We start from the raw sequence: 24,134 nt of genomic DNA, 5'->3' as shown, positions 1-24,134 counted from the left end.
CGGACGGACTAGAGATGATACTCCGCCATCTCCTTCACGTCGGCTGCTTCCACTCTGCCAAACAGAGGCCTTTATACTCAAGAATAACATTGTGAATTCTTGGCTCTGTGCCGCCGCCCTGCGGCGTTTCTTTCTGTTTTATTTTTTGATTGTACTGTCCTACCAATTGCTTTCGACACATGTGCACGCCGACCAGTGTGCCTATGACCTACTTATGTCATGTTTCTGATTATGTCACACAGACGACTTTGCAGACGAGGAGGAAGTACAGTCTTTTGGATACAAGAGGTTCGGTGAGTGAAAAGTCTCTTTTCTTATGGTGGAGGAGAGAAAAGCCGACACACTTGGAGCTCTTATCATGGTTTTCAGAATAAAATGCTGTGAATTAAAGCCGCTGTAGTGTTTGGGATGTTTCTTTCCTTGAATCTGATAGGTAACATGTTTCATGTCAGGACAGACAGCGGGCTGCCAGAGCCTCGAACAGTCCTGATGTTTGGTTTGCCTGCCGGGTTTTGAGTTGAACATAAATGTGGCTGACAGGCCGTGAGGTCCACCTCACCACAGAACCAACGACCGCTGACAGAGCTCACCAGATCAAGGAGTTTCAGAAACTCGATTCTCCCTTTCATTCACTTAAATTGAGTCACTTAAACACGTTGACGCGCACAAACATGCCGCGAGGGACTCGAAAATATGAACTGAAAATTGTAGTCAACGTACATCTTTCTGTTGTGGTGCAGACGGAGTTCACAGGCATTTGGTGCACTCACACACGAGCACCGTGTGGGTTGTGTGACGCATACAGGACGCAGTCAGGCCCTAATTTTCAGACGTTTTCACATTTGACTTGTGTGCTGGCAGTGAACCAGACAAATAAGTGGTCAGTTAACCCAAATTACAAACATACCTCCAATGGTATCAAGCTGGTAGGGCTGGGGGAAAAAATTGATTCAGCATAGTATCGCGATATTTTGCGTGGCGATAATGTATCGATACACCGAACCCGAGTATCGATCTTTTATGTAATCAATTCTAAAGTTTTTGGTCCTGGAATAATGCAATCAATCTATTTTTTGTTGACAAATTTTCCTTTGTGGACAATTTGCGGTTGAAAAAAAGGCAATAAATCGCGATACATCGCAATACTCAACGTATCGCGGTATCGTGATAATATCGTATCGTGGGACCTCTGGTGATTCCCACCACGAGCAACCAGTGCTGTATTTTTCTCAGGCTTTTGGGACGTCTGTCCCTGAGATTTTTTGCCTCCAGTAATAAAACAGCAGCATGTCTTTCCAGGAAAAAGTCTCTGCTTTACGCTGAGTAATCCACAGACCTCACTGCAGGTTTAATAGTTCCCATTAATGCTTCCTGTAAAATGGAAAAGTTATTTTGGCAAAAAAGACCCTTTGAAGCTTGCGTTTCTCGCTCGGTTTCTTTCCCCTGCGGCAACCAACATGCTCAAATCTGTTCACACGATTTGAAGTGTTTTTTCGCAGCATTTCATTTCGTGAATGCAAGATTCATCACACACGAAGCTGCATGAATGATCATTAAGCGCAAACTGCTCCGAAGCAGAAAGGGGTCGGGTTGTCTCCCTGCTCCTCCGGTTCTCCACCGGTGGGTTTTTTTGCGAGGCATATGTTTGCTATCAAGCGCATGCGTTCATGCTTTCGCGTAAAAGAAGAAAAAACTGGCAGCAAAGGGCAAACGCTATGTCACGCACACACTCAAACACATCATTAGTGCTTCCCTCGGAGACGGAGCGCGTGCTCCATCACCGTTCTGTTGATTCAACCTTGATTTGGAACCAGGAGCCCCTGTAGTTGGGGTGTTGCTGCAGCGTGACTCAGTCACAGTTCGACCGAGGGCCACGGAGGTGGATGCCAGGCGGCGGACTACGGCACCAGCTGAGAGGAATTCAAACCGTGTTAAAACACAATCTCTTTTATCCGAGCTACCCGAGTAGAAGCATCCTGTTTGCCTTTCTCTGCGAGCGCGTGCGGGTTGCCGCTCATGGATTAGATTAGAGCGCTGCGGGGGCGGGGAGCCAAATCCCGCTCTCACTTTTTAACTTTATTCAGATGAACTCTTGACATTTCCGAGGGGTTGGGAAGGGAGAGCTGCCGAACTCGGAGCTGAGTGCCGTCGGGCCTCTCCGGGGACACGGCAGCTGTTTGGAGGGGCCGACTCCGAGGGGTCGGTCTCACCACTCCGGAGGCTTTGTTGTGCAATCGAGCTGCATTCATGCAAACCACCACAGGCCCTCATTCCTTCACTATTAGCGCTACAATCTCAGTACTCAGGGGGAAAAAGCAGTTATTTCCTCGCTGCGTGTTTTGCTTTAATTCATTGCATCGTCCCAGGAGAGTGATCGTGTTTGAACAGTCGGGATGTCTCAAAGCTGTGGCTATTACAAATCGCCACTTCTGTTTTCCTTAGCGCGTCGGTACACATTTCACACACTTTGCTGTTACAGCTGACTACTTTCTGAAGCGCTTCAGAAACTTTTCCAGGAGGCCGTTTACTTCCACCGATTCCAACACACAATGAAAAGCACATTGTAGTTTGAAGACATGGATACATATTCCAAATTGTCAAGCCCCCCCTTGGGTGAAAACATAAATACAGCAGAAGTTTGCTTGTTTGCTGGATTATTCGGTTGCTTTTAGATCTCATAGTTTCACTTGAAGATATCACAACGTGTCTCTTTAACTGAAGGGAAATAGAAAGGTCACGTAATGTTCCCTGTGATGAATGATCCGTTTTGAGTCTTTGCAAAGGGATTTTCATCTCCTGCGGTCCTTTGAATTCTTGGGTTTGATGCACTCATCTCACAGATACAGATGCAGACTTTCCTCCAAATGTTCTGCATTAGAAAGTACAACACATGAGTACAAGACTTAGTGGCAGTGTTGAAATATCCTTGAAGGTGTCTTTGTTTTGTTTTTACACGCAAAGTAGTGAGTCAGCTTTCTTTTCTGTAGGTCTAAAAGAGCATGATAAGGAAACTCTCACACACACACACACGCACACACACACAGAGACACACACACACATTTTAAACAGAGTGAATCCAAACGTAATCCAGAAGGTATGCATACATCATGTATATTTACACAAATACACACATTTTTCCACTCGTTTGTATACAAGTTGAATTGCACAACACACACACACACACACACACACACACACACACACATACACACACACACACACACACACACACACATTCATACACACACACACACACACAGCAGCACATTCACTGAGTGAATTCATCTGGTAATCCCATCTCTCTCCCTGCCAAGTTGAAGCCAGGCAGGAATTGCTTCCACAGTGCTCGAGCTTTAAACATATTTATTTTTCGGTGGGGGGTTGACACAAGAAGGCCGTCAGAATAAAATAGAAAAGTACCTGAGCTTTGGCTGAACCCTTTCAGCTCCCTTAGAGCTGGTATAATCATCGGGCATTGGCAGTCAGCAGTCGGACCTTGGCCTGAGTCAAAACAGAAATCCTCCAGTTACGAAAACCTGGCAACTCTGAAGTTTGGGTCCCTTCTTAGTTGAAGAATAAAACACACAATGAGAAGTGTAGTCCTGTGCGCATCCACGCAGCCTCCGTGTGGGAAAGGTGCTGCATTCAAAGTTATCGTAAACTATCGTACGAGCTGTAATATCATTGACCCTACAGCTCCACAAAGAAATGGCGTGCTTTACAGTCAGTTGCCCCGACTGAAACACGACCAGGAGCCATTTTGTGTTCACTTCATCTTGCTCTCATCGGTATTCGTTGTTTACTCTCTACATGTATATAGCTTTAAATGTCCAATGCAGCAAGTTCAAGTATGTGCGCTATGGAAATCAGGGATAACGCCCATGATGCTGGCACATTGGGAGGTTTTTCCTGACCAGGATCATTAGGTTCCACAAGAGCAAACATGGACATTTGAATGCAGAAGACTGTGGCAACGTGCGTTTCATTCTGAGAAAGGAAGATTAATGCAACCTCAGACACACGAGACAGATTGAGGCAAAGTCAGAAGAACAAAGAGTGAGACTCCGTGAAAAGATGAACACATACTTCACATATTGGTATTAAGTAACTGACAGGATACCAAATGGACATTTTTCACAAATCAGTGAGTTAAAGTTACCCGTTGAAAATTGTGGAACCAGTTTTGGTAGACCTCTTTTTCTTCTGTGTTTAAGTCGTCGTAGGAACCCAAAATTAATTACAATAGTGTTTATTGTAGGTATTTGTTCAGCAAATGTATATCTGCAACAAAAAAAATCACTTTTAAAAGATATTTTCATCATAACTATGAACATCCAGCATGATATGAGCCAGATTTCACCAAAAAATGCCTCCTCGAGTGGTCAATAAGACACCTTTTTGAAAAGATTAGGACCTAAAGAATCGGAATCTGCAACAAAAATCCCAATAAAACAAAAGCCTTAGCCTGTTACCAAGGAGTGACAATCAAAAAACTGTGTCGTCGGGTTCAAAAATGGAAAAAAATTACTTATTTTATGCCAAAAGATTGTCTGAATGGGGCATGCTGGGAAAGGTTAAGTGACACCATATTTGATATAAACGCCCGTGCGTTGCTGGTATTACTGTACTGACTACTGGAGGAATGCTGGTCTGCAGGTAGGAGTCAGGTCCAGTCATTAAATAATGGCGGCCTGATTGCTCCATGCATCACGGTCCTCCTGGGATCGCCACCGATCTCCGGTCGGTGGGTCTCGCCCCCGCCCCTCCTCCCCTCTGCCCGCCCGTGTCTCCTGTTCCCACACATGTGGCGGGTTTTTTGGAGAGACCGGAGGGGCTCGGGAGAGTTTGCGGCCGGCGTGGAACCCAGAGTGCACTAATCTATTTCCTGCACTTGTTATGGTTTCTCCAGCAAGGCCCGGGAACATTCCTGGAGCCGAGCGCGGCGTTGGGGTGTCTGCTGCCCCGGAGCCAGCTGTGTCAGCACAGCCGGGGGCTCGGTTCGGTCCGGTGGGTTTCGCTGGCAGAGAGCGTCGCTTCACGAGCACCATCAGCTGCAGCCGTAATGACACCTCACCGACCACCTCATCCATCCTGGTTAACAAGGGATCCAACAGGCTTATGTTGACACGACGAGACCCCGACACACTTCATACAAACTGTCATTCGATACTTGGCAGCGTGTTTGTCAGAATGTCTGATGAGGATCTTTATGCACTTTGCTGTGGGTTTTCTTGGCCTTTTCTTTTTTATGGAATAGTGTTGTGGTTTTCTCTCCAGGCTCACCTCCTCGTGGTTTCTTCGCATTGCATGGCAGGTTTTGATCACTTAATACTTTGGAAAATGGTACGAAGCCTCCTTCGAAATGTTCCTTTGGCCATGAAATGTAACAGTCAGCATGCCGTTGCGAACATATCTGTGTGTGAGCACATGTGCGATTTGTCTTTTTAAATTCCTTTTATTGTACCTCTCATCAGCTCGGCTCAGGTTCGGCTTCAGGCCCCGCGACTCCGAATGGGATAAGCGGTTACAGATCACGGGTGAATGGATAATCGCGCCTCTCTCGTCGCTGCTAACGATTACATTTTCTCCCACGTGATTCTCTCGGCCCCATTTCTCATTTCCAGTTCTCGAAATTGTAACTTATTGTGAAAGGCGTTGCGCGCAGTGACAAGCAGCTAAAGAGCTACATTAGACGTTTCCTCTCGGGCGCGGACGGGCCTTCATCAGACGACTAACGCCTGTGTGCGTCTGCTGTTTTGGATGCAACTTTGTGTTACCAGTGTTACCATATCGACTTAATAACGTGTCAGCAATTGTTTCTGCTGCTCCCAAGCGGAACAAATCGATCAGTTATTGATGGTTTCGTCTTTTCAAGTGCTTCGTAGTGGCCTTTTGTGTTCAAAGGAGCTCCAGACGTTTAGAGAAGCTTGACCTGCAGCTGCTCCGACACCTGTTGCAGAAAGTGGACATGAGAAAACACTTACTGAAGTCACCTGCTAAAATGAGGCAGAGCAGCAATAAAACACAGTTTCTCTTTGACTTTCAAGGAGGTGGCTTTCTGAGTGCTATTTTTCAAAACGATTTAAAGCCATTTCAGGGCCGTGAATTCGTTTTTTAAACATTTCCGAGCACATAAACTCTTTACACATGTTTTCTATCAAAAGGTACCGCACCTCTTTAACACCTGCTGTGGATTATTTGTGCTTTACAGCCCCACACCTGTTGCTAGTTGACTAATTTTGCTCATTCAGCACGAACAGGTCCGAGGGCAGCTTGATTGCAATAATAAACATATATAGCAATAAACATATATTTTCTTTCATTTTATTCCATCTTGTGTCATGTGGAAGTTCTATAGCATGGGCACTTTAGTTTTTTGTATTATTATGATGATTGATTTGTCTTAAAAACATTCACCCGCAAGTTTCTGAAGTACTTTTGAGCCCACCTTCAAACACTTCAGAGGGAAATGGAGGAATTAAAGTGGTGGCAAAAGGTCAATTAAGTGTCGGTGTTTGTGTGAGGCAGAGACAGAAAATCGTTGGCAGACAAGTTAAATTTCACAAGCAGCCGTCCAGAGATAATGAAGTATTGCATGATGCGTAAAATAAAGTCAGATCTCTTCGCCACTGGCTCACAGAAACCAACTCCACGTCTCAGTTTCTGAGAATCTGGCACCGCCGGACGGACGGGAGGAGAGATAAGAGCGAAATGCTGAATGAGCTAAAAGTGCAGGGAGCGCCGGGCGAGCGGGTGTTGCGTCCCGGGAGATGGGAAGGGGAGTGAAAAGGGAAGTGGGAGAAGGTGGAGGAGACGCAGCCGGTTGTAAGAGAGGAGCAGGAAGAGGATGGATGGGATCGGAGGCGCATGAGAGGAGCTCTTTGTGAGGAGATCAGGAGGGTGAGTGTGCGTGTGATGGTCGTAGATAAAGAAAAGAGGGAGGGGGTTGTAACGGGGAAGGATCCAGCTGGAACTGTTTATCTGGAGCACAAACTACCCACCTTCATGACATAAGAACATATGCACTCGCATATACAATTATAAAATCATTAGTTCAGCTCTGCAGTTTTTCAGACGTCATTACTCACGCTCGCGGACGTTTAGACGTTGTCTTATCTCTGTTATATTTCAATCCTTTCAACCTGGAATCCCCACAGGACTGTCCGAAAGTGAAGAACGGCATGTGGAGGAGCTCTAACGTTACAGCCTATAGGAGGACAAAAGAAACGCTGGAAAACTACACACACGCTGTCCTCAAGTATACATTTAAGCTACTTGCAAACTTTAGAAGAACCTTGATGTGTAAAATCAGCGGACTACCACTTTAAGTATAAGACCTAAATACATGTTTAAACGCTGAACACTGCTTAGAAACTACAGCACGGTGGATGGTTTTAACAGCCCTTCCCCGTCTGTGATACCTTCATTAGGCTGAATAAAAACAGTCGATCACTGATGTTTTTTTCCAGGGCAACACATGTGCGGGTATTTAGCTGCTATTTTCACTCTGGCCTGTGATCATCCGAGCGTCCGTGACTTCTCTGACTCACCTTTTCGAGTGAGGAAAAGCAGCAAAGTCCCCTATCGGCTCTCTCACACACCATAATAACCCCGCTGTCCTTGACGTGACCCACATGCAGATGTCAGGGGAGGTTTCTGGAGTTCAGTAAGGCCTCTCTTCAAGAGCCTGTAGGAGGAGGGGGGTGGGGGGGTAGTTCAAACAAGGGGGTCTGAGTCATTGATTTAGTAATTAAATAAAAGGATAGCAGAGACGGCGCTGCGAGACACCTGCGTTCCTTTAACGCCTCCCATGAAAGGACTTGTGTTGGATTTGGCGAGCTGCAGTTCTTTGTTCTGCAGGGATCATGCTTCTACATCAGATGTTACATTTGTATTCCCTCCAGTGTGTGTGTGTGTGTGTGTGTGTGTGTGTGTGTGTGTGTGTGTGTGTGTGTGTGTGTGTGCTCGGCCTTAATGTAATGCACGTCACACTTTTGTAATACAAACTGGTAACTTTTGTGAGTCTCCTGTGTCCGTGAACACTGAACGTTCTCCGACACCTCCGGCAGCAGAACACACAGGCACACTTTAACAACGGATTTGGGGATTCTTATTTCTCTTCCTTCGGTATAAGTCATAAAAGCTCCTAAATCTGTTATTCACAGTCCAAAATGTTAATGAAAGGGCGGGGGAGGGGTTCAGAGGGGGGGGAATGGCCGTAAACGATGCCAAGATCAACCTACAGCTTCCTGGTTTGCAAAAAAAAAAAGGAGTTGAAGCGGAGAGGAACAGTGAGGAACGGCTCCAGAACTCTGTCAGATCCATAATGACTATCACATTTTCCATGTGTGTTTAAGACTGCAGACGGAGGGAATTCACTGGATTCGTTCTCCGGTACCTTTTGCAGCGCGCACCACAATTATTGCCGCGCATGCAAATGTGTGATTAGCAAACTGAAAGGGAATAAGATACGGTGTGTTCGCATTCCTCATTGACTTTGAGTGAAACATGCAGAGTTGGTGTAAAGTTCACATGAATCTGTGCGGCCCGCGTCCATCTTGGATGGACGGACCGGTGAAGGGTTCGCAGATACAACTGATGAGGAAAAATGAGTGGAGAAAATGTTGTAGGGTCCTGAGGAGGCAGTTGAAAGGTTAAAGACAAAAAGGAAGAAGGAAAGTGATGAAAAGTTCTTGCCATCAGCTTTAATGTAACAAACTGAAAGTTGTACTAATCTGAATGTTTTACCTGGTTTCTCTTGTCGAGGGTTATGGAACATACGTTTGTTATTTGGTGATAAAGTGTTCAAGATAAGTTTGCTGGATATTAAAGTAACGTGAGCCACGTGCAATATTGTCATTTGAAATGTTTTACAGGTTGTTTTTTTTTTTTACATGTTTGTCTTTTTTTTTTGACATGATTGCGATTTTGGAAATTTACATTATATTTATTTACATGTTATGAATGAGATATGTGTAGTGTTGATACAAACAGCGACTGGATCTGCTTTCAGATTATTGAAGATTTCTTCTTTTCTTTCCTTTCAGCGTTTCTAGACATACAACTGAGAATCTTCACACATACAACAGATATTTGATGAGTTATCTATTATATATATATACTTACCCATGCATGTAGTTTGCATGGAAACCTTTCTAAAGATGTATAAGCTTGCACTGTTAAAAGGCCTTTGAGTTTCTCATCTTCACAGTCAAATTATTCCCCAAAGTGAATTCTACAATCTTCTCACAAATATGTGTCGACACAAAACATTTGTTTAGTTAAGAGAATGAAATACTGGATGGTTCGGTGCATGATCCCTTCAACCCTTTTCATTCTGCATTGACACATTGCAGAAGCCCTAAAACGTTGTGAGGGCACCAGCAGTTTGATTATGAATCATTTTGATCTTTGAGGTAATCTCTTCGCTCCCTGACGACGTCTGTGCGGCTCAGATTCTCCCCTCTCAGCTCTTCTTCGAGATTACCCTAAACAAACAGTTGTGTGGAGTAATTTAAAGCCAGTGTCTGGTGTTGATTACTGCTTTCAGCGAGCGCTGTGATTCACGGGCCCAGATGTCAGACGGCTCCTCTTGACGCCTCGTCTTCACGTCGGGCTGCTCTGAGGTTGAAGAGCGTGCCACCCTCATGTCTGGAGTGTGTGTGTGTGTGTGTGTGTGTGTGTGTGTGTGTGTGTGTGTCTGCACGCATTATGGCAGACTCCTCTCCTTCCCGACCACGCGGCAGGGGAAGACGGCTCGGTGTCTTTCAGACTCACAGGCCACGCCCCCGCGGCCGACAGCAGATGTTGCAGGCCACCCAGGAGGAACATCCTTCTGCAGAACAGAGGGCCTTTCCATTGTGACCCACGTCACAGAGCATCCCATAAGTCTTTCAGATCTGTTTTGGTATTTTGCCTCGTTGACTTTGGAGGAAAAGTGTATCATTTTGGAATCGAACGTTCTGCATGCGGTTTGCTCTCACCCTCGAGTTTGAATTATTGTACACAAGATCATCATTTGGCTGTTTCCATTCTAAAATTTCCACTTCATGAGCATATTTGAGTCAATCTCCTTTTCTATTTCAATGACACGATATTAAATAATACAGTTTAAGAACGTAAGTCATTTCCTATAACAGCTCCTCGCTGTAGTTTTCATCAAACACAGTTTATTTTTTAGTTTCATGCCAAACGAAACGATAGAATAACTTAATCTATAAGACAAATGAATGAATTGCTGGAGCCTGAAGTAGCCCCTCCCACTTTAAACTACACAGAAAATGAAAAAGGCTTCGGTGCGATGATGTCTTGAGAGGTCGGGAGCTGTTCTCTTGGAGCTTTGGAGGCGTGGGTGCAGGAAATGAAGACGGCAAAGTGTTGTAAACTTAATTTAGTCTTCTCATAACAAGTCAACTTGATTATTGTAGACAGAAGGTAAACAAAACCAAAACAGGCAATTACATTGAAATTCTAGCTCGCTGTTTTCTAAGCAACATAACTAAGCAACAGACATTTACAGTCGGCTGCAGACAGAGCCACGAGAAACAACTCAAGAAATGGGGTTCGATTCGTTGGCGTTCCTCAGGGCCGTCCAACGGCTCCCCTAGCTTTCATAACACTGAAGTTGATCAATGAAATAATAGCCGCCGGTTAACAAGAGAAGTTAATTCTGTGATAATGAAGAATATTCTGCTGGAAGAACCATGTGACCTTCATCACTGATTATTGTTAACACTTACATTAGTGAACGGTGATTTCTAAAGTACAAAAACATCAAGATTTTATCATCATATTTTCCAATTTTGCATAGATATTTACTTCATGACTGAATTAAATCTAAGCCTGTTTAAGGCTAACCACCTGACCACACACACACACACACACCCTACAGTCGTATTCATATGTTACAGCCCTCCATGTTCTCCTGCTGTTATATTATAGAGCTTCCTGTTACAACGCAAACCCTGAAAATCCCAGTGGCTTCCTCCGCGATGACCATAATGTTACACCGACATTACCCACAAGCGACACCAGAGCAGAAACCACCGGGTCGGAGGGAACACGTGTCTGTTGGAGGAGAAACGCATTCGAATACCACGGGAGGTGTTTCCGTGTGGACTAGTCCTTCGTCCATGTGGCCAACATGGGGACGGGTTTGTGGGCACGGCCTCTAGAAGAACTGCTCCATTGAGATTTCTGTGAAGGATCCCATAAATCTGCCTTCCTGGCTTTATCTGCCGGCACTTCAGCAGAACAGCGACGGTTCAAACTCTGCTGAAGTCGGACATGACGTCTGACATCGAACCGCTGAAATGAACCAGTTGGCTTTTCCTCTGCTTGATATTTTGTAGTTGTTTAAAGAACATTGTGAAGTGGAGACAAAACATCATTATCAGTCTGCTGCTGTCTGTTCATTCATCCTGTCGTCCGGCCAAACACATTTATCTTAAAGATGTTTTTTTTTAATCTTTCAAAGGAAACATATTAGACAAAATTCACTTGTGAGATAACTTCACGCAAAAAACAACAACAATCAGTTAACTGTTTGTTCTTGAGCTGGATGTAGGTTTTTTTCTGTGGTCATGTCACTGCAATCGCAGTCCTTCAACATGCTTCTAGTGGCCGTTATCGGTACTGCATGTTCCCGTTACCCTCGAGTTCTCGAAATCTCCTCCTGAAGGGGAATGACCTCGACCTTCATACGTCTGCGTCATTTTGCAAGTAGACGACACACACCATGCTGTTTGCCGTCGGCCGACACAGGCAGATAAAAAGTTTTGAAAACAGCTCGCAAACAACACAGAAAAGGGTATATTTTAACATCTGAAATATCTTTTTGTGGTTTATTGTTACAGCTGCTCACCGGCGGGACAGTGTCACGTTTTTGGTTTTATTTCTGGGTTTCTCTAACTGGCGATATTTGTTGTTTGTTTTTCTTTGAAGTCCTTGCCAGTGCTCGAGTAAGTGCTGGTCTTTGTGGTGGTTTTGCACATTTGGACTGGCACCTGAAGCGACCAGCGGGAGAGCCAGACATCGTTCGGATGAGGTTTCGGAGACAAACTCAGATCCAGATCTTTGCAGCTGAGACTCGACTTTGATGTTGAAAAAAAAAAAAAATGCAGACTGAAAGATTTACAGATTCTCAGATCGCAAAGTGTTGCAATGTTTTTTTGAAAGCGAATAAGATGTTAATTCAAATCCTGGTCTGGTTATATTGTGAAGCGCTGCACTTTGTAATCAATTCCTCCAGCAGACAGCTGACTGGAGACCAACAGCCTTTGAATCCTGTTTTTCAAAGTGTTTCTTTTGTTTTTCTTGTCCTGCTCTCCTGCATTCTCACTTTGAACTCGCTTCTTCTTCTTTTTTTTTGCTGACGGTGTTGTGTTTCTGTCAAAGTTGAGCGTAGGCAGCCTCTCAAATTCTGGATGCTAATGTGATGGTCATTAACCAGTGGGCCACACACACGGACGCGAAAAGAAACACACACACACACACACACACACACACACACACACACACACACACATACACACTTCCTAGAGAGCTGCAACGATTTGAGGTGCTTAAGCTCCGATGTTTTGCTTTGTAACCAAAACCTAAGTCGCTCCGTTGGGCCCCAAATCCCCGCGCTGAGTAAGTCCATTCCCTTTCCCCGCTCCATTGTTGATGTAGTTTTCTGGAAAGACGACCTGTTTGTGTAACTGCGGCGATCGCTGAGTCTGTGCAGAGCCGAGCGGGGCCTCCTGGCTCGTGGGAGGGGGCAGGGCAGGAGGATGCCTCTTAAAATCATCCAAAATCAAAATGTAGAAGTGTTTATTACTCTGCTTTTACTATCAGTTGATGAGGCGTCGTTATGGAAGGATGAGGGGTGGGCGGTTTGGCCGGCTCTCTGTGTCTTTTGAGTTATATTCGCAAAGCTGAAAGGTCACTGGAGATTCTTTCTGTTTAAGAAAGCAAACAAAACATCTAAACCAAATGAATTAGCATGTCTATTGGTTGTGTAAATAAGCAACTACAACTACAACTTCTGACAAAGAAAATGACAACTGATGCAGCTTTAAACATGTCCTGCGTCTGTTTTCCAATTGGTGCACTTCTCTTTACAAGCTGAGACATTTCAGCATGTTGCATTACTGAAAACCCGTTCAATGCAAATGTCACAAAAAGTGACATTTGCTGCATCGGTTAAATGTGTGCATTAAGTGGAGGCTGGCTAATAAAGGTGTTTATGTACTCAGGAAGCCAAAATGCAACTCTGGATTAACATAAAACCTGTGTTTTCTCCTCCTTGCCTCGTTCTGTTTTAATATGTGTCTAACGGGACCTCGTAAAGCTGTCACTGGATAAAAGCTGATCCCAGAGATGAATTCGGTCTTTATGTGGAAAAGAAACGATCCTGCCGCGTTCCCCGCAGCGCGGCGGCAGACGGTTGGAGCCGGGAGAGCTGCTGGATGCTGCCATCATGGTTGCCTCATAATTTGACAATGCTTTTCGTTGGATGTGAAACAAAGCTCCCTGAGAGATATTCTGTTTTCCCCCCTCCTTTTGTACGTGGATGATCTGGCTTATGAGAGGTTCTTGGCTCACCGACGTGACGGGTTTGCTGTCATTTGCAATTAATCCGCCACTGCTCTTCCTCCACTTCTCAGATCTCTGAACTCTTCCGCGCTCTCGCTCTCCCTCGTACTTTCTCCCATTATTTCTTTTTGTTTGTTGTTGGCCTTGCCCTGCCTGCCTTCACTCCTCCTCTCTCTCCCCTCCCCCGCACTTTACAGTCGTGAGCATCACGCCTGCTTGTCCCATGTGATGGAGGCGCATGGTTTCCATCACATGTAATAAAAGAGACGGAGCCTGAATCAGGCCACACATGGAGCCGGGGATGGTGTGGGTTTCCTGCGGGGCCTCCAAAGCCATCTCGTGAACTCAGAACGCTTTTGGCCCACAATTCCTCACTTCCTCTGATGGCGTCATTGGCAGGTACGGCCTCGAAGTGAGCTCAGCGGGCATCCTGTTGGACGGAGAGCGGTCTCCAAGACGTAAAAACGCTCGGTTATTAGGCCGGGACCTCTGCGGGGAGCGACCTTTGTGCCCTGGCTGTGAATTGCGTTCAGCGTGTCCTCCCCCCCCCCCCCCCCTCCATTGGTCCTTAAGAGGAAATAAAAGAGGCGTCCGTGATGTCATTTTCATGATCTCCCCGATCTCCTTCTTTTTTTGGGCTACAATGTTGAACACATCAAGTGCACTTCTAAGACATTTTTCACTCCGAGATAAATGTCACCGATTCAATTTGAAGTGTGAGAAGATTGTAAATTTGATTTTTTTTTTTGTCTCTTTCAAGTCGTTTTTTCCAAAGTCACTGATTTATATGTCCACCGACACTGAGCGTCACGCTGCAGCACACCCGATCACACGCGTGTGCACTAACACACATCGTTCCAGCACATGATTCAGAGCAGGCCACCTCATCATGCTAGTGAGAAACGCCGGATGACTCATTCATTGAGCCACCATCTCCCTCCTGACTGTGAAACATCTTGGCTCGGCTGAGTGTTTCTGAGATCTTGTAAAACGGAAACTTATTTCTGTTTTTGAGTAATGAAGGACAGATGAAAAACATAATTGGAAACAAACAACTACAATTTTGGCATTCAGCGCTTCATATGTTGGAGCATCTGATGCACAGCAGCCATCCGCTGTCTTTGTGATGTCATGAAGATGCATTACTGGTGCAATTGTGTGCAATTTAAGACACTATGTGTGAGATCTTTCATGTGGTTGTAATATATTTTTGATTATTCTGAAGTCATACTGTTTTGTTTGCACATAAATGCGACGTTATGGTCAAAACCTAATTATTGTATGTGTTTCATTTAGCGTTTATTAATCTCAGTGTCATCAGGTTGAATCTGTGGGATGATGGGAACATTTAGATACCACCACTAGGGGGCGCCACAGTTAGAAGTCAGAAAACAGACATACTTAAAGCATAAATAATAGCTTTAAGTACGTCTGTTTTCTGAGGAATATGATTTATTGTTTCATCTGGCAACTGTAGTAACTCGTAACTTCAGATTTTTAATTCAAAATGTAGATAAATATTCCTGTTGTCGGGTAAAAACCTTCCACCTTCATAATGTTCAGTTGGGAAAACTGTCCTGTCTCCCATCATGTGTTGCAGAGAATTCCTTCATCCTTTACAAGACATTCTTTCTTTTTTTCATTCATTTTGCCCGTATGTCTTTTCGAGAACATTTCATCAAATAAACTTCTCGTGGTCGTGGTTATTGTAAATCTTGACCACTCGGAGCACAGAAAGAAGTCGTGTGACGTCATCACAGAGCATCAAAGTCACATATGGAGCAGGTTGAGGGGGATGGATGAATTTCTCTCTTCGATGACTTACAATGAGTTTCCATCCCTTCCTTATATCATTTTTTTCTCTCATACTTTCTGTCCTTCCTCTCTGCTTTCCTCTTGTTCGTTACTTGCGTCCTAACCTTTCTTCTGTTCTTTACGTTCTTTCTATCTTGCTTCACTGCCCAGAAATAGTGAAAACTGAGGACACAAAGTCACCTCTCCTTCTCCACAATGAGTACTTTTGATGTCTAAACCATAGTACCGTATAATTTTAAATACATTACTCTACAAATATATTAAACATACTTACTTCTAACAGAGTATTTGATCTAATATCATCAGTTCAAATGCACTTTGACTCAAGTGGAGGCTGAGAGGACGTCTTCCCCTGCTGTAGCTTGTCTTGAACTCCTCTCTTTGTCGTTGATGCCAGCTATAATTCGGTGATTGCCCTCTTGGAGTAATCTGCTCTCTTGTTCCTGGAAAGGGATTGAGTGTGTGTTAAGCGAGGCAGAGATCCAAATCACAGCTTGGGTGACCTCAGCTTACAGCTTTGTGTTCTCATCCGTTACTATAGCGTCCCTTCTGATATTTACAGTAAATAAACATTGTCTTTTAATGAGCGGGGCCCACGCATCGGCCGCGCTTCTGCGGTGGAAATCATTTTGGCATGTCTTGGGCAAATGGATGCAGGAGAAAAAAAAGAAGATGTTTGGGGTAATCCTTTGTTTCAGGAAATGACGCTGGTGAAGGACACAGACGTGGAGACACTCAATTCTCAAGGTGGACACAATCCAAATGTTATTTCAACATCGAGGTTTTGCAAGAACAATGGGTGACTTTATCCGGCCAAAACACAAAATGACATTCACCATTTGAAAACACACTGGTGTGTTGTTGTTGTTGTTTGGGAAAGGCGCTTTGTCTTTGGAGCATCGGTTTTGTAAAAGTGTTGCTGTCAGCTTGTGGTCTGAGCATCCTGGACGGCGGCTGTTTTTATGGTTGTGGTCGGTCAGAGATGATCGCGTCTGACTGCGCAGGCGAAGGGGAAAGATGACGAATCAGAGTCTGATTTAAGGACGAGCAGCCAAACTCAAGGAAACTGAGTCCCTGAAGTCAAACCGTGAACAAGGAGTTCACTGTTCACTCGTGTTTTCCACAGTCTGCTTCAAGTTCTCTTCTTCCTAATTTTGAATATTCAATAATAAAGTTTGTCACACTAGAACAACTTTTTTTTTTTTTACTTCACCACATAAAGCCACATGTAGTCAAACTTCATGCGCTAAAAACCTCAAGATATTTTATCCGTGTGTTGGGATTTGTGCATCTGGGCCCCGTTAGCGTGACAGACATTTGAGAACGTGTGAAAGACGTTGGTCCTGACGGTCTCATATCCATCTGGCCATGTGTCATGTAAACAGCTCGGGAATGTGGAGCGATGCCATATAGATAGCTCATTGTTGTTATTTGTCCTCAAGGAGGAAATTCTAGGTACAAACATCGCACAAACAAGTACGATATACAAAAAATACAAAGAGAAAGGATTACCACTTAACACATCACAAGTCTTGGATCCAGTTGTTTTTTTATGTAAACTGTGTCAAACTAGGTGGAAATTCCTGCTAACGAAAGCAACCAGAGGACATGAATGTGACCGATATAGTTTATAAAGCCGCATCCTGTAAGCATGGTTCTGATAATTTGCAGGTTAGACACAATGTCAAAACTGAGCTAGATGTGGTCGTAAGGTGAGCATTTTAGACGTGTATAGTTGCATATAAATATTGTTTTAACAGAATCTCCATGATTACCTCTCAACTAGTAATTAGGACCTGCTTCACATTGAAATGTAGTACTTTAAGTGCTGGTAAAGCCCAGTTATGAACCTGAACACCTGCATATCGTTCCTCTCTTCCTGTAGATATGTGGCAGCATCGAGCATAACTAACGATTATTGAATTATGTGTTGGTACTAAAAGCTGGTATCAAATGGTTGATCTGATTCCTACAATGATTCAAATGATCTTAATCGTTTCTAATTGAACTTCTCATTGTGCTCATTGCAGACTGTTCAGGGTATTTTAGCTGATGAGTAGCAATTTTGAAAATCTTTCAACTGTAAAATATTTCGCTCATTTTTGTTGTAATTCAGAGGGATCCTTACCTCTTGTTTAATTATGTTACGTGCTTATGTTTTTAAAAAGTAATATTAACAGATACGTCATTATTGGATTTTGTAATTTCACAAATATCAAAAATCCAAAATCAGTTAATAACTAATATTGAAACCGTTTGAGCCCAATCTTAAACACCATGTCCTGATATTAACTTACTCAAAACAAAACAGTCAACACAAAGTGATACGTTAACTTATTACAGCAACCAGCTTCTTAAAGATGGAAAACAAAACGAGCCGGTACGTCTTCACCTACGCTGATGACGTGCATGTATATGTACCAAACAATGTAAAGTAGAAACACAGATGGTGGAACAAAAGCCAAACACCAATATTATCCGAAAGCTTCCCACAGCCGTGCAGTCCAGCGCCCGTCTCCTCTCCTCATTGGTCCTTCACCTCCAGGAAGTGACCCACTGGGAAATGAACAGCCAGCAGGTCACAACCCCTGAGAGAGCCTCTGACAGCCCACTGGTGTGTCGCCACTCGGGGGTGAAGGGATTACAGCTGCTGCATCTGATGTCTGCGCGCTCACGGAGGAGCTGTGAAACTCAAATCTCCTTTGTTGTTGTGTTGTCGGCCATGTGTGTTGTGTTACGCTTGGTGTCATATTGTGACAGCCAACTCCACTTATCCACGGAGCATCTGAAGCTCATCAGTCAATGTGCACTGGGATGGAAAAGCCTTTTGCCGGTGTAATAGTTTATACCCTCGCAAAGTGTTTTGGTATCATTTCAGCGCTGCAGATTTGTAAACACTGTCAGCCTGTTTGGGTTGGAACAGAAAATTTGGGAAGCAGCGCTTTGATTACTATGAACTGATGAACTGATATGCGTGCTTTATTGTGGAAGCATGCATGAGCTGACACTTCAAACATGTCAGCAGTTATGAATGATTCCGAAAAAGCAATCATTTATCGTGGCTGTATTCCCAGAGTGCACTAAACCGGTGGCGAGGGAAGACTTTGGTAACTCCTTCTGCGCAGCTGTGTTAGCCACTTTGAGCTTTAGTAACTGGCTCCACACCCACAACTGTAGCTGTGCTTGTAAATACATTTTAAGAAGCCTATTGACCTTTACATGATTTAATATCAGCCATGTTTTGGGCTCACTCTTAGGTGGTCCAATATAAGCAGAAAGCAATATACCATTTGGATCATTTTCTCCTGACTTAACAGGTTTTTGTCGTCTTCTAGCATTTCCTCTTTTTCCTTTCCATATTTTTTTTTCGGCCTTTTTTTATTCCCACATAACTCTTGCTTTGAATATGTGAAGATTTTGGCGAGAAAGAGACAAAAGTCTGAATGATTGATTTAGTTTATGTTGAGACATCATGCTCTCAGATTTATTCGTACCTTTTTCAGTGAGCATCAAGCTAAAGAAGTAACGGAGGACAGCTTGAGAAGCGGCGGTGTCATCTGTTTTCGCAAACGTTAAAATGGTGGAAGCGTTTCATTAAAGCCCAATAACCAATATTGTTATATTAACTATCAAATGTCCAGATGTAATCTGAAAGGACTCGCTCACAGTGACACACCCACGGATATTGTTTTAACCCTGTACCAGTTAAAAGTGTTTCTTCAACCACATTAGGCTCTAAAAACCCAAAGTATCTTCCAGCACTAGGCAACAGGATGACAAAGAAACTAACGTCAGTGTTGTGTTCATGGCTTGTTCAGCTAGATAAGTGTTTATCAAAAGATTATAGCCTGACTGATGCATTTTTGGTGCAGATACAAGTGAAAAAATAAATTCATGACATCAAACAATCTAGGTACAGATTCTTTAGACTAGTATTTATAATGGTGGACAAAATATGCAAATTATTGGTTGCTTGATGTAAAATGAACTGCATCAAACAATACCAAAGACTTACAATCAACTTTGGAAGCACAGGGCATCACCTTTTGGCGAAAAAAAATAAAGTAGGTCGGTATTTTGGCGGTGGGTTCATTTGTCAAAGTGTCAAAACCACGGAAGGATTAAATTCAAAGTCAGTTCTCTTTTTTTTGTTGTTGCTTTTTACGGTAAATCTCGTGTTCTCTCAGGTTGGCCGGGCGCTGAGGAGACCTCCCTTCCAGCTGGACTTTGGGTTTAACTGAGGTCTAAAACTCGCTGATCATTAACAATCCCATCGCAACCATAAGAACGAGTTGTTAACTTTGGCATATCGACGCCCATCGAGGCCCCGAGGAGCCAATCAGCCGCTGCATTATTAATTTATTGAAGTATTACCTCATGCATTAAAACTAGATGTGCGGCGAAATCTCTGGCGCTAAATGGTGCTGGCTCTTTACGGGTTGATGAATAATGGTCACGTGACCGACTGGCTTTCAGATGGTGACAGTCACATGTTGCACTCTTTGTGCTGCCATGTTGAATGAGAGCTATTCCTTCATATTGTGGATGTGAAGCCAGTTTCATTCCAGGTGCATGACAACCAGAACCCCCAGAACCTTTCCACACACACACACACACACACACACACACACACACACACACATAGACACACACTTCCTGAATACAAAATTAAATGCAGCTGTGTTCCCGTAAGCGCTGTGGATCGCGCCACTCATCTGTCATGAAAGTGATCCTATTATTCCACAAGTGTCCCCACGAGCTAAAGCCTTTTAGTTTGACTTCTAAGTCAACTAAAGCTGCAAGAAAAAGGCCTAAAACGGATTCACGAAGAATTCAATGTCGCACAAAATCATTTATTTTCAGTGCTTCCTGTGTATCTTTGTGCACGTGAGAGAGACTTTGACTGAAAACGAGGAAGTTTGCTGAGTAAAGGCTGAGTTCAGGAAAATAAGCATGTCGCTGAGTGTAAACAAATCGGTGGGGGGGATTGTTTTTGTGTCCCCTGCCCCTTCACCACCCGGGCCCTGAGGGAACTGCTGGGCTCTTTAATGTAGACTCCAGGGCTGTTTGTTCAGATGTGAGTCCCTAGCTAACGCTAAATTCTACCCACATGTCCCTTTTAGACCATTCGCTCCAGAACAAAAAATGTTGTGAATCATGTCGTCTTTTTCTTTCTGCACAGGGATCCAAGAGGGCACCCAATGCACTAAGTGTAAGAATGAATGGGCGCTGAAGACCTCCATAGCGTTGCTCTATGTGCTGTGTACTCTCCTCACCATCGCCGTTGCTGTGCTTGGATACAAAGGTAAGACTGCCCAGTAAACGACAGTACACTCATCTTCCGTCACCGTAACGTGATGGATAGATTTACTGGATGACAAACATGTCTAAACATCACTTCAACGACGTAATTTGTTTTTCTAAAATGATTTGCTCACAGTGTGCCGAGAAAGGCGACATCCAAACATATCATTTGGTTTCTCTTTGGGTTGCCAAGACTTAAAAGCATTGCTGTTTGATGAGGGTGTCGACTGAGTGTGTGTTGCTTGTGTGTGAGAGCGGTCTTCATCATCACCAGAGTGGCCTTCTGCATGACCAAGCATTGTTTTTTTGGCAATCTTACTTTGTCATTATGAACAATAGATCTGTAATAGAAGATCACTCAAAAGTCATAGTTCCATACAAGTAAAGGGTCAGTTCACCCAAACAACAATTTAAAGAAGTTGGATAATAGTTTGACAAGTGTCAGATGAAAAAACACTCTCATGATTGTCAGCATGTTAGCATAAAGACTGGAAGTAGAGGGAATCAGCTAGCCTGGCTCTGTCTGTAGAGGAAACAAAGTTCACCGACCAGTATTTGTGAAACTTGTTAATTAACTGGTTGTATCACGTCTGTACGGAAACCTGTAACCTTTGGACTGATCCAGACTGGCTGTTTCAGCCTGTTTCCAGTCTGTATGCTAAGCTAAGTGGTTTCATATTTATCGTGCAGACATAAGAGTGGTCTTAACCTTTGGCAAGAAAGTGAATAAATGTAATTCCTTGAACGCTTAACTATTCCTTGAATGTGAGCAGTATGTAGCCCGTAGCGTTGGCCTTATTTGTTCAGGTTTTGGGATCTCCATCTTTGAGGTTTCTTCTGCTGGCTCGATACAATGGAGTTAAATTTCGCTGTAAATTTGTGTGAACTTAAGTTTCAACTCTGTCCTCTCTCTTTGCGCTGTAGCCCCCCCTGTCTCCTCCTCACCACCTTTACTCGGTTTATTTTACCAACACCCCCAAAGCGCACTCCTCCGGGGAGGGTCTTCAGGCTTTTTGCAGCTCAACTGCCATGTTGGCATTTTCACATATTTTCCATATTCGGGAAAATGTCTTTTGGGGGAATTGAACTCTGAATGTTCCTGCTATAATTGAGCTAAACACTCCAATATGTGACCACGTGTGAGTTATTTTTGTTTTGTTAAAGTTTACGTGTTGTGGGGTTATCTGTGTGTCTTGAGTGCATTAGCAACAATGTCCCCTTACTCTGAGCTCAGGCGGTCCTACTTGTTTCATGGTGCATGTTTTCATGCAGGCCTAATTGATCCCAGATGAGCAGCGAGTGAACTCACCGCAACTTCAGCAGAAACCCGCTGAAATATTTTTTTTTACTGGCACTGAAGCGTCACTCTGTCAAGGGAACCACAGCTCACGTTAAACGCACTCCCAGCTCCAGATGGTTATGTAGTGAGACCCCGAGTGCTCTATGCACTTAACATGTGTGCTTTCCTCTGTCCTCCGTCGCTGACCCACAGAAACGTCCTGATTTTGACTCTTTTGTTTTGATGCAGTGTGAGGATGGAGTGACCTCTGTGATTGACGAGACCAAAGGCAATATGAGGTCATTCTCTTCACTCGAGTCCCATTCATTTTCCTCAGAGAAAGTAAAAACGGAGACTGGAGCAGGAACACCAACTGATCTAAAATGTGAACCCATTTTCCTGCTACAGCCTTAATTGGTGTGGTAGTACAAGTGTAGCTTACGGTGGCTCATGCTAACAAGCTCTAGTTGCTGTCTAACTGACATTACAGAGCCAGTTTCTTACTTTGTGACGCGAATGCTTCGCTATGCTAACGCATGTCACAGTTAAACACCTGATTGGTTTTATATCAAAAGTAAAACCAGATGTAAACGAGCCTTACCTCCCTGGGAGACGTATTTGTTGTTTCCTGCTTTTAGGCTCATTACACCGACAGCCTGTCAGGTCGGCGAGTGAAGTCCTGACATCACCTCCAGGCTAGCTGCTGATCTATTAGCTGCTGTGACTCCCACTGAATATATCCTTCTCAACAACCTGAATGAGTCCCTGGTGTTTACTATCCACACTCTCAGACAAATGTGCTACATCACTGGCTTTTATTAAGAAGTTGACTTGTGAGCATTTAGCATTAGTAAAACATACAACCAGCGGCACAACCACCACCAGTAGCCTCACGGCTAACGTTCATAAAGCTTACTGTCACTGCTTTGAGCACAGGTAATAATTGAAAGCTATCTATGAAGGTATCAACAAGCTTTTTATTCATCTTTTAGCACATCACTTATAATTCATGAGATAAAAGCCTGAGGTTTATGTGAAGATGCATTTCCGTTTCGTTTGTACATTTGACCTCGAGTGTTAATCCTCTCTCCTCTGTCCTAACAGAGTTTTGAGATGATTTGCCCGTTACTCCTAATTTATCTGTCGCTTCATACCTGGTTTTTTTTTTTTTTTACTATTTCTTATTTTATATACAAGAGGAAGCTAAGGATGATTATAGGAACATTTCACAGAAGAGCTGGAAAGACTTCAAACTGGATTAAAAAAAGCAATTTTTTCTAACAACAGAAAAAATTAATACTTTCCTCTGCGGACCCTTTTTTCATCTTCTTTGACTGTATGTGTTTTACAGTTAAATTTGCCACAGTGTGATGCAATGAGCCTCTCGGGGAGCCAGTACATGAACAGAACATGTGGAAAAGGCCCAGAAAAGTCTGTATGTGGGAGTCTGCTTGTTTTAGTTTCAGTTTCCAGGCTAGTGCACATGTGAGTGTTGTGAAAGAAGCAATGTGCCAGTGTAGCCTCTGGTTCAGTCTGTGGCCGTACAGTCAACATGTCTTTTTGTGCTCCGCAATGCTGAAATGTACCTGGAAATTTGTCCTAAGTAGTTTGATTTGTGGAGCGTATCCTGTCCAACTGACCATTTCCTCTCATCACTAAAAAATATTTAACAATCATGGGTATAGTATTTTTGTTTTTAAATATTTTTTGTTCCTTGAGAAAACTGTCAAATCTAAAGAAAACGTTATTTTGAAAAGTATGCTAATTTGCTTTCTTGCGGAGAGTTAATTGAAATGAATACAATTCTCATATCGGCATGGTAAATATAAAGCAAAAGCTTTAGCTTTGCATAGCGTAAATACTGAAAATGGAGTTAAACAGCGAGCCTGGCTCTCCCTGAAGTATACAAAATGCATTGTTTTTTCAATTTGGAGAAAACAAATCTGAGAAAATATGAATGAGCTTTAGAGGTGCTTTGTCGACAAGCTGTATGTCCTTGTTCCCAGTCTTTATGCTAAGCTAAGCTAGTAAACTGGTAGCTTCTCAATAGACAGACATGATACAGATGCAGTCGTATCAATGTTCTCATCTAACTCTCAGCAAGAAAGCAAATAAATGTCAAAGCTTTCCTTGACGTTTAATATACATGGGATATAAA

At 43.5% G+C, this 24,134-nt stretch overlaps 1 protein-coding gene across 2 annotated transcripts in view; it reads left to right on the top strand.

The window, feature by feature from the left end:
• Positions 1 to 24,134, top strand: part of LOC137788640 (collectin-12-like) — a 31,251-nt gene that overhangs the window by 856 nt on the left and 6,261 nt on the right. For both annotated transcript variants that reach the window (XM_068581598.1, XM_068581597.1), the window contains exons 2-3: positions 243 to 293; positions 20,576 to 20,698. In XM_068581598.1, the coding sequence (XP_068437699.1) occupies positions 243 to 293; positions 20,576 to 20,698 (174 nt within the window). The remainder of the gene's footprint in view (positions 1 to 242; positions 294 to 20,575; positions 20,699 to 24,134) is intronic.

Source organism: Clinocottus analis, unplaced genomic scaffold (genome assembly GCF_023055335.1).
Source record: "Clinocottus analis isolate CAN_PGR_092001 unplaced genomic scaffold, fCliAna1.0.p SCAF_18, whole genome shotgun sequence".
Classification (NCBI taxonomy): domain Eukaryota; kingdom Metazoa; phylum Chordata; class Actinopteri; order Perciformes; family Cottidae; genus Clinocottus; species Clinocottus analis.
This window is presented reverse-complemented; position numbering and strand designations above follow the sequence as displayed.